The sequence below is a fragment of the Lissotriton vulgaris genome, chromosome 3_1 (genome assembly GCF_964263255.1).
Source record: "Lissotriton vulgaris chromosome 3_1, aLisVul1.2, whole genome shotgun sequence".
NCBI lineage: Eukaryota > Metazoa > Chordata > Amphibia > Caudata > Salamandridae > Lissotriton > Lissotriton vulgaris.
The window spans coordinates 254259349-254274263 of record NC_141689.1 but is presented as its reverse complement, the minus strand read 5'-3'; the positions used below and the strand labels follow the sequence as shown (position 1 = coordinate 254274263).

The window sequence follows — 14915 nt, the reverse complement described above, 5'->3', positions numbered from 1 at the left end:
GGGTAATACCTACATCGTGTCACTCAATCAATTAGAGATACAATAAATGATCCATCAATCTGTGGTAGCAATGGAGGAAATACTAGCCCATCCAATAGTCAAGGAGTCCTTTGCAGGGTTGCCACTCCATTGTCAGAAAATTCTTTGAGGCAGCAAAACAATTCTCAATGGTGCAGCAAGGTAATGATATAATATATATATATATATATATATATATATATATATATATATATATATATATATATTATATCATTACCTTGCTGCACCATGAGATATAGATGAGAATATATTATATATATATATATATATATATATATATATATATATATTCTCATCTCTTCATAATAATATAGTTAGATTGTCACAATGCACTATTTATAAGTAAATGACTTTTGATTATTTGAACACGTGATGATGGAGGACAACTACAGCTATTGTGGGCCCAAACTGTACTTTGAGCAAAGGCTGCTTGGGGAATCAGCTTACCTACAACTACACCTTCTAAAAACAAATACAACCTTTATGTCTTCAGATCTTCGAGTGGCAAATTCAACAGTAAAACGTCCATGGATATGTTGGTATTATATTGTATGACATACCTCCATCAAGTGCATTTTAAGAGTATAATGAACCTTAGATCAAGCAGCTGTACAACACTCCGCTATAAATCTCATTGGTAGAGCTCATGGGTACAATATCCAACTGATTAGTACCCAGCAGAAATGCATTTCTGTTATTACGCTCTGGAAGATGAAATACAGAGCCAGCTTGAAGAGACTTAAATCAACAACCTATGGGATAATGGACTGAACACTCATGTTCCTGAGCTATCTTAGTTTTTTTACTTATCAAATAAGAGGCCCTGTGTGCTTGCTGCTTTAACCCGTTCGGCGCTTATGACGGAACCGTTCCGTCACGCACCTCGGGTGAGCTGTGCTAGTGACGGAACGGTTCAGTCACGGCCCGCTCGACGCGCCCGAGCAGCGCTGATTTCGCGCCTGCGCGGCGCGTTCTATTGAGCGGGCGCGTTCGTGACGGAACCGTTCTGTCACTAGCACAGCTCACCGGAGGCGCGTGACGGAGCGGTTCCGTCACAAGCGCAGGTGAGCCGTGCGGCCCCCCCACCCCCTAGCACTGCGGCGGAATTGCCGCCGCAGTGAAGGGGTTAATAGTGTACGTGCATACAAATGACACCTGTACAAGAAAACTATTCTTAGCATAAGGCAGTCAAAACTATAATTTACAACTAAACAATATTGGGCCTTTGCTTGCTCTTTATTGAAGTTTGAAGTAAGAATCCCATATATGTATTCGTACCTTTTCTTAAGGATTTTCTATTTCTAAGCCCTACTGCATGTCATCACACACTAGAACCAAATCTGTGAAATTGCAAGCGAGCACAGAACTAGAAAATAAATTATTACTCTTGTTTCTGTGTTTTGTAAACAAATGCATGTGTATTTTATACCTTCAGTGAATTTGACAAGTTTTCCTGGCGTTGAACTTCTCGTTCCAACCTATTGAGCAGAAGATACAGCGCATGACTTTCCTCTGCAATTTTACCTAGTACAGTCGCCAATGAGTTATCTTGACCTGTGGAATTATAAAAATAAGAGCGATTCAGATTGAAAATCTGTTTAAATCAATCACTGATTACATTGCTACTATCGAGAAACCTGTGGCCTAGTAGAAGTGAATGAGAATAAAGATTTCAGAAGATATACTTCCACATCATCTGGAGTCACAGGCAGAATTAAACTAAAAACTCTCCAAGAAATTCATGCCTCGCCCGTTGGAAGCCTGACAATGCTCCTGGCTTAAACCTTGCAGAAATGGGACGGTAAGACACACAACACTGATATTATTCAGCGCAAGATTTACTTACCGTAATTAAAGACTGCCAAATCAAAGAAAATTTAGCATATAGTTGAGGACATTCATTGAACACAAAAAAACACTACACTGATTTCAACAGAGGCTTAGAAAGCGTTCAACAGGGTTCATTGGCGATTGCTAAGTGTGACATTGCAGACTTTTGTGTTTGGATCTAAATTTAGAGACCGGACACTCTGTAGCTATAACAGACCGACTGCCTGAATCAGGTCATTGTGTGTATTTGAGATACAAAATGGTACAAGGTATAAGGCAGAGTTTTCCATACTCCCCCACTGATTTGTATGTTAACGAAGGAGTTTGCCTGGAGGGACAGGTCTGCCAAAATGGTACATCTGAGGGGTATGAATAGAAATTAACTATGAATGCAGAGGACATACTACTTTCACTAACAAACGTTCTGAGACCAACACCCTCTCTGCTAAAGGAATTGGGAGATATTTGGGAAAACATTAGGGTTTAAGGTCACACACGAAAGCCACAAGTATTGAGCATCCACATCCCAAACGATGACGTGACAGAGGTGCAAAATCAAATCCCATTCTTTTGGACCAAGGTCTACATTATGTACCCAATTGGATCGGTACAGTTTCTATAGAAAAACTACTGTAAAAACACTTTGACCTGCAAGTGACTGCAATACAAGGTGAGCTGTAATTTTGGCGCATGAGTATCCTCGCTTGGGTGGATAGACTAACCACAGTGAAGATGAACAATCTACCGAAACTTATTTTTACCTTCTCCAGACCTTGCTCCAAGTAGATAAGAAATATACAGAGGGTGACAAACAAATTTATATGAGAGAATATGTCATAGAGGATTGTCAGACTGATCTAACTCTACCACTGGGAAAAGCAGACAACAGATTACCCAGCATTACCAAATACTCTCAGTCGGAACTGTTGCATTTCTTGGTAATGAGAGAGGGTGGAATCTGAGAAGCAGTGGCCTTTCGTGCTTTGGGCCATAGTGGGAATTTGCTAGAAAGAAAGTAATTGGTGTGGGGTCTTTACTCCTAACCTATAACCACATCTACACTAGGGGTATAAGAGTGTGTTGCTGATGTAGTTTCCCTCACTGTTCATATACGTAACTGTAGAACCGGATTTCACTGCAGTTTTGAATGACAGCTCCTTTAGTGTGTAGGAAACTAAGTGGCACATGAGAATGGGAAGTTATGTGATGAGGCGTGCATTGTACTGTTTTGAAAAACAGAATAGAAACGTTTAGGTGCAATGAGGTACACCGTGCATTGAACCATATGAAAGATGAAAGGAGGAGGTTGACCCTGTCGAGGCACAGGGGGTCAGGTGTGCCACTGGGTCATACATAAAGGCAATATAATATACACGAAGAGGGGTGGATGGAAAGAAAAACATATAACAAAGCGTACCAGCCGTGACACAGTTGTGTATTATGAAAAACTGCCCTCCCTCACACACCATGTGTGTGACATGCTTCATCATCGGGTCTGCTGCGACGCCCAGGCGTAGCCACGCTCAGGGCGGAGCATGGGGGGGGGGAAACGTAAAATACAAGGACAAGGTGAAACACAAAACTGAGAGTGACAATAATGTTCACAACAGGGAAAGACAAACCCGGACTGGGTACTGTGACAGAACAAAAAGTGCAATCAAAAATAGTGAAGTTAAAACTGACTTCTGGATACCCAATTTAACTTTATTGATAGGTTCCAAGGTCAGGATTAAAACTGGATTGTGGATGGTGGTGTTAAAGTAGGAAATTAGGAACCCCTAATACCCCTCCTTTACTGCTAGTGTCAACATGTTTCGACCGAAGCGTGCCCTCTGATGGTCGGTCACATCGGTCTTCTTCAGGACGTCTGGCTGTCCCAGTCTCATACAGTAACCCCCTTACCTTAATCTGGTGCTATAGAGGTACTAGTCAAGTAGTCAAGTAAAGGGTCTCAAGGCGCTTGAGGGGGGGGGGGGGGGGGGGGGGGGGTGGGGGGAGTCGCTATCTATCAAATAGCCAAGTTTTGAGTTGTTTTCTGAAGGAGAGGTGGTTCGGTGTGAGGCGGAGGTGGGTGGGGAGAGAATTCCAGGTTTTGGCCGCTAAGTAGGAGAATGATCTTCCTCCCATGGTGGCTCTTCGAATGCGTGGAATCACAGTGAGGGCTTGATTGGGCGATCGTAGTTGGCGGGTGGGGGTGTAGAATGTCAGGCGTGTGTTGAGGTATTTGGGTACTAGGTCGTAGAGGGCTTTGTGTGCGTGGGTGAGGAGGCGGAAAGTTATTCTCTTGTTGACGGGGAGCCAGTGAAGGTCTCTCAGGTGATCGGGATGTGATTGTGGCGGGGTATGTCTAGGATGAGTCGGGCGGAGGCGTTCTGAATGCGTTGGAGTTTTTTCTGTAGTTTGGCTGTGGTTCCGGCGCAGAGGGTGTTTCCGTAGTCCAGCCGGCTTGTGACAAGTGCTTGGGTGACCGTCTTTCTTGTTTCAGTGGGGATCCATCTGAAGATCTTTCTGAGCATACGTAAGATGTTAAAGCATGATGATGAGATGGCGTTGACTTGTCTGGTCATCGAGAGGGAGGAGTCTAGACTGAATCCCAGGTTGCGAGCATGGTCCGTTGGTATGGGTGTGCTGCCCAGGGCCGGTGGCCACCATAAGTCGTCCCATGCAGAGGGGGATGATCCTAGGATGAGGACTTCCGTCTTGGCTGAATTCAGTTTTAAGCGGCTGTTCTTCATCCACTCGGCTACGTCTTTCATCCCTTCGTGTAGGTTGGTTTTGGCGGTGTTTGGGTCTTTGGTGAGGGAGAGGATCAGCTGTGCGTCGAGATGATGTTAAGGTTGTGCTGGCGTGCGATGGATGCGAGGGGGCTCATGTAGACGTTGAAGAGGGTGGGGCTGAGCGATGATCCTTGTGGTACGCCGCAGATGACTTCGGTGGCCTCTGATCTGAAAGGGGGGAGGCGGACTCTCTGGGTTCTTCCGGCTAGGAACGAGATGATCCAATCCAATGCTTTTCCTTGTATCCCAACGTTGCTGAGGCGTTGTACAAGGGTGCTATGACAGACCGTGTCAAACGCTGTGGAGAGGTCCAGGAGGATGAGGGCAGCTGTTTCCCCGTTGTCGAGTAGTGTTCGGATGTCGTCTGTGGCTGCGATGAGGGTGGTTTTGGTGCTGTGTTTTGCTCGGAAGCCGGACTGTGAGGGGTCGAGGGAGTTGTTAGACTCGAGGAAGGCGGCGAGCTGACTGTTGACGGTCTTCTCTATGACTTTGGCAGGAAAAGGGAGGAGCGAGATGGGGCGGTAGTTCTTAAGTTCGGTGGGGTCTGCTGTAGGTTTCTTCAGGAGGGCATTGAGTTCGGCATGTTTCCAGCTTTCCGGGAAGATGGCAGTGTTGAGGGAGCAGTTGATGATATCCCTGAGATGGGGTGCGATGATGGAGTTGGCCTTGTTAAAGATGTGGTGGGGGCATGGGTCGGTTGGTAATCCGGAGTGAATGGAGTTCATCAAGCGGATGGTGTCTTCGGTGCAGATTGGGTTCCAGGCGCAAAGGGTGGTGGTGGGGGGCTTCAGTTCGGTGGTAAGGGGGTGGACTGGTCGTCGAAGCTATTATGTATGTCAGCGATTTTGCTGTGGAAGAACGAGGCTAGAGAGTCGCAGAGGTCTTGAGAGGGAGTGATGTCGTTGGTGCCGGAGCTGGGGTTGGTAAGCTCTTTGACGATGCTGAAGATTTCCTTGCTGTTGTGGGCGTTGTCGTCGAGTCGATCCTTGAATGCTGATTTCTTGGTGGATCGGATCAGCTGGTGGTGTTTGCGGGTGGCGTCCTTGAGGGCGGTCATGTTGTTTGTGGTTGGGTTTTTTCTCCAGGCTTTCTCGAGGGTGCGGCAGTTCTTTTTGGAGTTCTTGAGGTAGTCATTGAACCAGGAGGCTTTTTTGCTACCTGGCTTGTTGTGATGGTTTTTCCAGGGTGCTAGTTCGTCAGCGCAGTGGGTGATCCATTGTGCGAGATTGATGGCTGCTTGATTTGGGTCCGATGATTTTGCGGGAGGGTTTTGGTTTAGCGATGTGGTAAGCTGGTCGGTGGTAATTTTGTTCCAGTTTCTGCGGGGGACTTGTTGTGGGTGGTGGTGGGTTGTGGTCTTTCTGAAGTTGAAGTGGACGCAGCTGTGGTCTGTCCAGTGGAGTCCTGTGGTGTGATTGAAGGAGACGTGTTTGCTGGTGGAGAAGATTGGGTCAAGCGTGTGTCCGGCGTAGTGGGTGGGGGTGTTTACCAGTTGTTTGAGTCAGAGATTGGCGAGGTTGTCCAGAAGGGTGGTGGTGTTGCTGTCGTTGTTATTTTCCAGGTGGAAGTTGAGGGTCCCTAGGAGAATGTAGTCCTCGGAGGGGAGGGCGTGTGGGCTGATAAAGTCAGTAATGTCTTCGCTGAATTGTGTGCGGGGTCCTGGTGGTCTGTAGATGAGGGTGCCTCTAAGTGTGGTCTTGGGGTCGGTGTGTATCTGGAAGTGAAGGTGTTCGGTGGCTGTGAGGATGTCGTCGGAGCTGGTCGTGATGCGGATGGTGTTCTTGTGGACGATGGCAATGCCTCCTCCTGTTTGGTTGATGCGGTCCTTTCGGATGATCTTGTAACCGTCCGGGATGGCTATGGCGATGTCGGGGGCAGATGAGGTGTTCATCCAGGTTTCTGTAAGAAAGGCAACGTCCGGCGTTGTGGTGTCTAGTAGGTTCCATAGTTCAATGGCGTGTCTGTGGACCGAGAGGGTGTTGAGCAGGATGCACTTCAGGTGGTTATTGTCGTAGCTCTGTTTGGCGTTTATGGATGTAGTGTGGGTCCTGAGGCAGCAGAACTTGCAGGATTGGCAGGGGAAGGGTCCATGGGTGCGTCCTGGGGCGGCTTGGTGGCAGTCGGAGAGCCGGCCAGTGTTGAGTGTAGAGAGGGTTGCGGCGTCGTATGTTAGGCGGTTGGAGTGGATTTTGCGGGGTCCAGGGGCTCTGGCGTTGGCCGCGGTCCAGGCGCGGACGGGCGTAGACGGGCTTACCTTTGGCGTGCCTTCGGCGCGCAAGGGGCACGCCCGCTGCGCGTAAGTGCAGCTGTCATAAGTGGAGAGTGGAGGGGGCGGAGCGAGGGAGGAGCAGCTGGGAGGCGGGAGCGGGGTGGCGAGTGGGGAGGGGATCGGGCTACAAGGCACAACAAAACGGGATCAGGCAGTGAGGCACAACAAAACGTAATCGGGGCAGTGAGGCACGATCTTGCACAGATACATTTTTTTATCAGCAATGGTAGGACGAGATGAACAAATACGATACCAATGGCAGGACGAGATGAACAAATACGATACCACACACAGCGATGCAGATCAGAGAGGGAGCGGGTGGAGCGACTGGGTGCCGACAGGGTCAGGTCGGTCACAGTTCTTGCTAACACGGGTCTTCCCTTACGTTGCTAGTGGAAGGGAGGAGCAGCTGGGAGGCGGGAGCGGGGTGGCGAGTGGGGAGGGGATCGGGCTACAAGGTACAACAAAATGGCAGCAGAGAGTGAAAATGAAACTATGCAGGACGGGGTCGAGGGTAGTGAGGCACAATCTGGCACAGAAAATATTTAAATCAACAGGGCAATGGCACAGAATGCAGTGGGGAGGGGATCGGGCTACAAGGCACAACAAAACGGGATCGGGGCAGTGAGGCACAACAAAACGTAATCGGGGCAGTGAGGCACGATCTTGCACAGATAAAAAAATGATCAGCAATGGCAGGTCGAGATGAACAAATACCATACCAATGGCAGGACGAGATGAACAAATACGATACCACACACAGCGATGCAGATCAGAGAGGGAGCGGGGGGAGCGACCGTGTGGAGGGAATTCTGCCAACACGGATGACATGTACGAGTTTATTAGGAGATTAAACTCGACCTGACGTATGGGGAGGAGTTCTAAAGAGCACAACTGCTCTGGCGGAAAGCTCCGACACCACTTGTGCCCTCACAACGACGCCGCGAAGATCATACATAAAGGCCCCAGATTTCCATTTAACAGATAAATACAGACAGAAAACCATGTATTTGTCTGTATTTATTTGACTCACAATGGGTTTTTTCATGGCTGCCAGGCAAATTGCTGTGGAGAATGCCAGGCAGGGTGTTTCCTAATGAAGCTTTAAGCAACTACGATGTTCATGTATCTGTACTGCAATGCTATTGTTTTCATAAAAACTGAAATGCATGTAAGAGATGCATTATACATGGCTTCTTGTGGCAGTAAAATTCATCAGGAATACAAATGCAATTGGCTAAATAAGTGTGTTAATATCCTCATTGCAGATTCATTTTCTCAAACCCCAAAAGAAATACAGGTATGAAGCGCTAAAAATAAATATGGATCAATATAGAGGAAAATGGCTGAAATATAAATCCCATAATACAGGGAGCCCTAGTTATGCACCAGTCTATAAACCCACATGCACCACAAAGCCCTGGTAAATACACACCGGTTAAGCTACACAGGTGGGACTCACGAAAATAGGAGATGTGCTGCCAGATATGTGGGAAATGCAAAAAGAACAGTTGATGGACAGAATGCAGAACAATGTCATACATTCACCCCAGTACAGAGATCTGGGCCTCAATCCATCGTGTTTTTTTTGTTTGCTCCATACGCCATTCTAATTTGAACCCACCCATATGCAAATCAGTCTTGACCCTGCGCCCAATGGGAACAGTCCAGCCAGAACTGCCAGGCCAGGTCCTCCCTGGAATGGAAACAAGCATCCTAGGACCGGTTTCAGGTTTTCAACCCTCATCAACCAGGATAGCTTGACTTCCAGTGGCACGTCTGGGCATACCCGTCCCACTCGGGGTGACACAATGCAAAAGAACAGTTGATGGGCAGAATGCAGAACAATGTCATAAATTCACCCAAATACAGAGATCTGGGCCGAAATCCATCGTTTTTTTGCTCCCCATGCCATTCCAGTTTGTGTGTGAGCACTGAAGCACTGTTGCACCTTCTTGGGCACTGTATGAGACTCTGAATAGCTGTTCTTGATGCGCACTAATCTATATTTGAAGAATGTGCCCCTCCATTCCCAGCCTATATCCATAAAGGTAAACATGCCCACGCTTCTCATTGACGGAGAAATTGAAGTCTCTGCCCTTGTGTGCTACTGGGCACTGTTTAATCACAATATGGGGTAAAACAAGAACCGTGGAACTGGTAGACCGGCCGGGTGTTTTAGAGATTATGGGTCTTCATCGAAGAAGGAAAAGTTGTCTTCTCACTTGTCCAAAAGTTAGAGGCTTGTACATCTATTCCTTGAATTGCTTTTCAGCAAATTTATGAAACCTATGTGCCCTAAATATCTGAGATCATACCGTCAGACTGCTCTCAATCGCTTGCTGGCGGGACAGCAGATCAAGAAGCAGCTAACAAGAAATACATGGGGCATTGAGTCACCTAGGGAGTAGTATGCATGATAGGACCTGTTCTTGTTCAAACTATATGTGTTGTGGCATTGAAATTCCTGGAGAAGGAGGTATAGCTTTGGTTGATATCCAGTAGCGTTATTTTTCCTTCCTCACTGGCTGCTTGATTTAAGCGATTGCATGTGTCAAGGCCTATAAATATATAAATAAAAAGATTAGATCCTAAAACAACCAAGTTCTCATGAAAGTCTTTAGCAGGTATGGTGTCAAGCAATTATCCTGGTTAAAGTGGATGGCAGGAATGTCTAAGGAAGGGCATAGAAAATACTCTAGGCAGCATTGGCACAGAGAAAGCGTATAAAATATAGCTAGCCCTCGACACTGGTTGAACTACCAAACATCTGAGTAAAATAGAAAGTTCTACTTTACCTATATGCATTGGCGACAATCATTAAATGAAACGTGAATCAGAGCACCTGGTTCTCTCTAAAACATAAGGTCTCTGAACTTTGCAGAAATACTTTAAATAGATCAAAGATTGTGTTGAGGAGATACTTAAGACTTTACTAAGTAGAGACCCACACATAAAATTAAAAATTACAGTTCGAAATTATTCAACAATGTCAGAGCTTTTCTTACCGATATTTCTTAATTGTAGGATCTTCTTGACCGTAGAAATCTTATTGTTGATGTGAAAGCATAAGTCTTCCAAATCTGCAGATGCCATATCTCCTACAGCACAAACATATTGGTTGTTCAAAACTAAGTAAAAAATGGCAAAGGAAATTGGGAAAGGTACAGCTAGTTACTTTGAACCTATGGCATTTAAATGTAAATGTGGTTTAATAAGTGACAGCCAATCACATGAAATGTAACGATACTGGCATATGAATAGTACACATTCTACCAAATGCGAAGCTTTATAGTTGTTTTGGAAGTTTAGCGACTTTAAACATGGACTCCACTGTCACCATCAAACACTGAAGTCTGAGTGCACCTATGTTGATGTAATGGAAAGGGATTAATGAGGTTCTTAACAGGAGGTTTATGATTAATGAAGCACTGTGGCAGTGTGTTCAGAATGCATAAGCATTGTGGGCAATAAGCACAGAGGGTTTATGCATGTTTACTCATACAGGAACTCTACAGGATAGAGGGAAAGGGTATAAAAGGTGGTATAAAAGGGTATAAAAGCTGGTGTTGTAGACTTCCTCTTGTAGCAATCACAGGAGCACAATGAATTACCTGATAAAAGATTGAACGCAAGAGATTATCACTTAACTAAAGAAGCGTTTGCAACTGTCCCACAAAACATTTTGTAAATAAGGATCAAGAATGGCCTAAATTATACATATTAGAACCATGCCACAACAGGTAGTACATACAGTAGAGGAATATCCACACAACTATATACATGGACACAATATATCTATAAGATGCTCATGAGCATTAAATAGGTAGTACATACAGTAGAGGAATATCCACACAACTATATACATGGACACAATATATCTATAAGATGCTCATGAGCATTAAATAGTTGTGCACATGCAAAGGATCTCGGAACACTTTAAAAAATGATAATTTACTTAAAACCGCAGTTAAGATAATGAATTAAAACAGAAAAGCAACTGAAATGTGCAGCTTGTGGTTAGGCCCACAATTCATAACCTGCACAACATTTATGCAAATTGTAACTTGCACAACATATGCATTGCTCATGAACCACACTTGATGTGACAGATAGAATTACAGAAAGGTAAATAATTGTACCGGGGAAATTACATACCACAGTGCCCATAGCACTATGAAAGAGATGATTATGAATGTAGTATTATGTATTGGTTTGAGTATGTGTTGTTATTTAATTACATTGCGGTTTTAAGTGTTGCTATTTATTGGTATAAATATTGTGACATCATAGGCACTAAAAAGGCAATGCTCAGCACGGTTTAAAATTAAGTACAGCATTAAAAAACACTGAAATTCACAGGAACAAATACAGTTAAACAAGCAATAACAAATGCAATAAGTTACACCTATGTGATTATTAATAACTTTTTTTTAAAGTTTTAGCATGGTGAGCAGTTGAGCAATATAAGTGGAAGAAACACCATTGAAGTCTTATGAATTGTTTTCGGCCTCTGCAAAATCCAATGGTTTTGTCAATGTTTTTTAGGTAAGTTCCACAGCAGAAGTAGCTGTTGTGCAGCAAGTCTCATAGATACAAAAATAAGTGCTAATCCATATTGGAAACATGAGGCAGCAGTACCGTGGCAATAGTAAAGGCGATTGATAACAGTTATATATAATCCACTTCTAGACTTTTATGTGACAACCCAATTAATTTTATGTGATAAAGTAATGCTTCATTTCTATTGATCTAATTCATTTCTATTGATCTAATTAGACTAACATACCTGAAAAGAGCAATTTGCAGGTGGAACGTACAGGATTGAAGGCAGTGTGTGTGGCGTCCTGGAGTTAGGTGGTCGCCCGAGTGCTGTTGCGACGAACTGCCACTACTGGCACAAATTAAGCACAGTTCCTAACGGTATAATTCGTCTCGGTCCTCCAAATGCATTCAAAGTATTCATAATTAAAATGGTCCAACCTATGGAAGAATATGCTGCGTAAACATACTAGTAAAGTCAAAAATGGGGTAAACCCAGTATCCCTATGAACCTGGGCAATTAATGAATTCTATAAACAGTTGGTTCATTCGGGTACACAATATTTCTTTTACCTTCTCATAAATTATGTAGAATTGTTAAGTGAACAACAGAATCCAAGGCCAACTGTGTGTTTATGTACTGTTTTATAAATTCTTATATCATGTATTGTTTTAAAGATAGGCTGTACAAAAAATTGACTATACAAACAGTGAACAAATGGTGCAAATAGTGACTTGTAGTGCTCAGTGCTTACGGCGCAACAAAAACTGTACAATTATTATATACAAAGAGAAGTGTAAAACAATAATTTGGCGTGGTCTATGCTGATTTCAATTATAAAACTGTAGACTGCATTTGTCAGTACTTAATACAGAATATTAATACAACAGATCCACTTATTAGTCGACGTTTCAACCCTAGACGAGCGCACGTGGGGCGTCACATAAGGGTCTTCATCAGGACTGTGGGGGGGGCAGCAAAACAGCCTACATGATTTAAAGGAGATGTTTTAGAATTGGATTCTGGCTACGACTAAAGACTTCACATATCTTCCGTTTTGAAAGTCAAGTCTAGGAAGTTCATTGAAAGAGTGTCACTGGACATTGTACATTTTATATCTTCACTTCTTTGATTTATCCACGTGAAGAAATTGTCTAATGTCACGTCGACTAATAAGTGGATCTGCTGTATTAATATTCTGTATTAAGTACTGACAAATGCAGTGTACAGTTTTATAATTGAAATCAGCGTAAACATACTAAGCCAATTCAGGCATTGGTGCTCTATGCCACATCACAACGCAAGTGACTTGTTTCTTGCATGCGGTTATTATTTCAATATTGTTTTACTGTGTACATACATTTTTTATCAGTAACATTGGTATCCATATAACTTTCAATCAGTCAATCAATCCTCATTTGTGGAGCGCAATACTGTCACCCCTAAGAGTATTTGGGTGGTGGTGAACTTGTACATTTGGCCTTTAGTCACTCTCTCGCAGCGCTAAGAGACCTGCAGATGAGCATACGCTCTATAAGTCCCGGTTAACATAACATAACATAACATAACAAAATCTCATGCGAGCCAGGACTTGAGTTTCTTTCTGAAGTCCGCCAGGCAGGGTGTCCTGGGAAGAGGCGCTGGGTGGCGGAAGGAGAGAAATGGCAGAAAGAGGGCAAGAGACGAGGAGAAACGCAAAACAGAGGGCAAGAAACACCCAAAAAAAAGGGCAAGAAATGAGCCTAAAAAAGCAAAACAAAGAGCAAGAAACAAGCAGAAAAAGCAAAAAGAGGGCAAGAAAAGAGCAGAAAAAGCCAAACGGAGGGCAAGAAATTAGCAGTAAAAAGCAAACCAGAGGGCAAACAATTAACAGAAATGGCAAAAAGAGGGCAAGAAACGAGCAGAACAGGCTGTGCAGGTGAAAACTAATCACAAGCACGGTGCAAGCACTGTGCAGACGAAAGTCAAAAGGCTGCATTGTAGCTTTACAATCAAAAGTGTGCAAAAGCACAAACTGAAGAAAACTAAGGTAAGGTGATCCAAAGGGTGATGACATAGAGACCACTCTTGTCGAGCATAATATGCAAAAGAGAAAAGAGCAAAAATCAGGAAACATGGAGTTAGAACATGTGTAAAGACAAGGATTTAAAAGTGAGGCCACTGAAACACAGCTGAATGCGAAAGGACTTCATGTGATACAATCAAAAGACCCAAAAAAGCTCATATAGAGCTAAAATGTATGTCATAAATAAATAAAGCCTGCATCTGAAACCAGTTACACGGGGTGCAATCAAAAACAAGTGATCTATAATAAAAGGAAAGGTGTTGAAACGAAAAAAATTACAATAACTGAGAAAAGTCACCTGTGTGGAGTATTATTCAATAAACATGATAGTTTATGAGAAAGTGCAATATGACATCGTTCGATTTGAAAAGTGAAAACAAAGTGAAACATATATATAAAAAGTAAATGAGACCTCCATAGGGATGCAGAAACAAGTGGAGCGGTTTGTAACGTTACTCACATACCGAAAGTAAAATTCAAGCCGCTCTTACGGCAAGAAAAAGTAGATCAATAAAGCTTATTGCCAACACCCAATGTTTTCAACAGACCATGAGCAGCACAAAAGTGCAAACACTTTTATAGTGTATTAAGAATTTAAACAAGTTGTCTGTGCAATATAAGGGAAACCCACATAGGGACACAATGATAAAACAAAGCGAGAGGGTCATAACGCTTCTAGTATGCAGAAAGAAAAGACAGGACTGCTATTGTCCAAGAAAAAGAGGGAATATGAAGCTAAATTACAAAATATATATATAATAACAGACCAGGAGTATAAACAAAGACCCATTTGCTCCCGCTGCTATTTTGAGGAGAGGAACAACAAAGCCGCTGGTGCAGCAAATAAACTGAAAGCAAAAAACTTAAATTACAAGTAAATAAATATTTTGCAGGCAATAAAACTATTGAGGGAAACGCCGCACACAAAAAAAACTTACAAATGAGAAGCCTACTGGAATGATAGCTGCATCAGCTGACATGAAGAGGTGTGTAACACCCTTACTCCTATTGTGACGGGGTGCTAGGAGAACCCCGAAATGACCCGGAGTGGTGGTCCGCCGCTCCCCTCTCACCTTGCCCATTGTCCCCACAGCTGCCAGAGAACGAGTGGAGAGAGAAACAGGACGATTGCTGGATACCACCTGAAACGGGACCTGGCGCCTTTAACTGGAACAACAAAGTTGCCGCAGCTCCGCCCCCCCTCTACGGAGCGACGTCAAAAGGCGGAAGCGTTTCAACATCGAGGGACGGCGTTTCCTTGGGGGAAGACGGTGTGGAGAGAAGAAGGAACAACGCGAGCGTGTATCTGGAGGAGGACGGAGTGCAGACGAGCCCAGCTGATATCATCAAGCCAGGAGGCCAACGCTTTGGTGCATCGCCCCGCCACTGTCC

The 14915-nt window shown here is 44.1% G+C and overlaps 1 protein-coding gene across 3 annotated transcripts in view; it reads right to left on the bottom strand.

The window, feature by feature from the left end:
* Window positions 1-14915, bottom strand: part of SKA1 (spindle and kinetochore associated complex subunit 1) — a 77618-nt gene that overhangs the window by 39424 nt on the left and 23279 nt on the right. Inside the window, exons 2-4 of one of the 3 annotated variants that reach the window (XM_086960382.1) lie at window positions 11705-11898; window positions 9924-10016; window positions 1469-1593 (exon numbers count right to left, since the gene is read on the bottom strand). In XM_086960382.1, the coding sequence (XP_086816508.1) occupies window positions 1469-1593; window positions 9924-10011 (213 nt within the window). In that variant the 5' untranslated portion in view covers window positions 10012-10016; window positions 11705-11898. Of the gene's footprint in view, window positions 1-1468; window positions 1594-9923; window positions 10047-11704; window positions 11899-14915 lie in introns of all 3 variants that reach the window. The other 2 variants (XM_086960383.1, XM_086960384.1) reach the window with 2 other exon arrangements.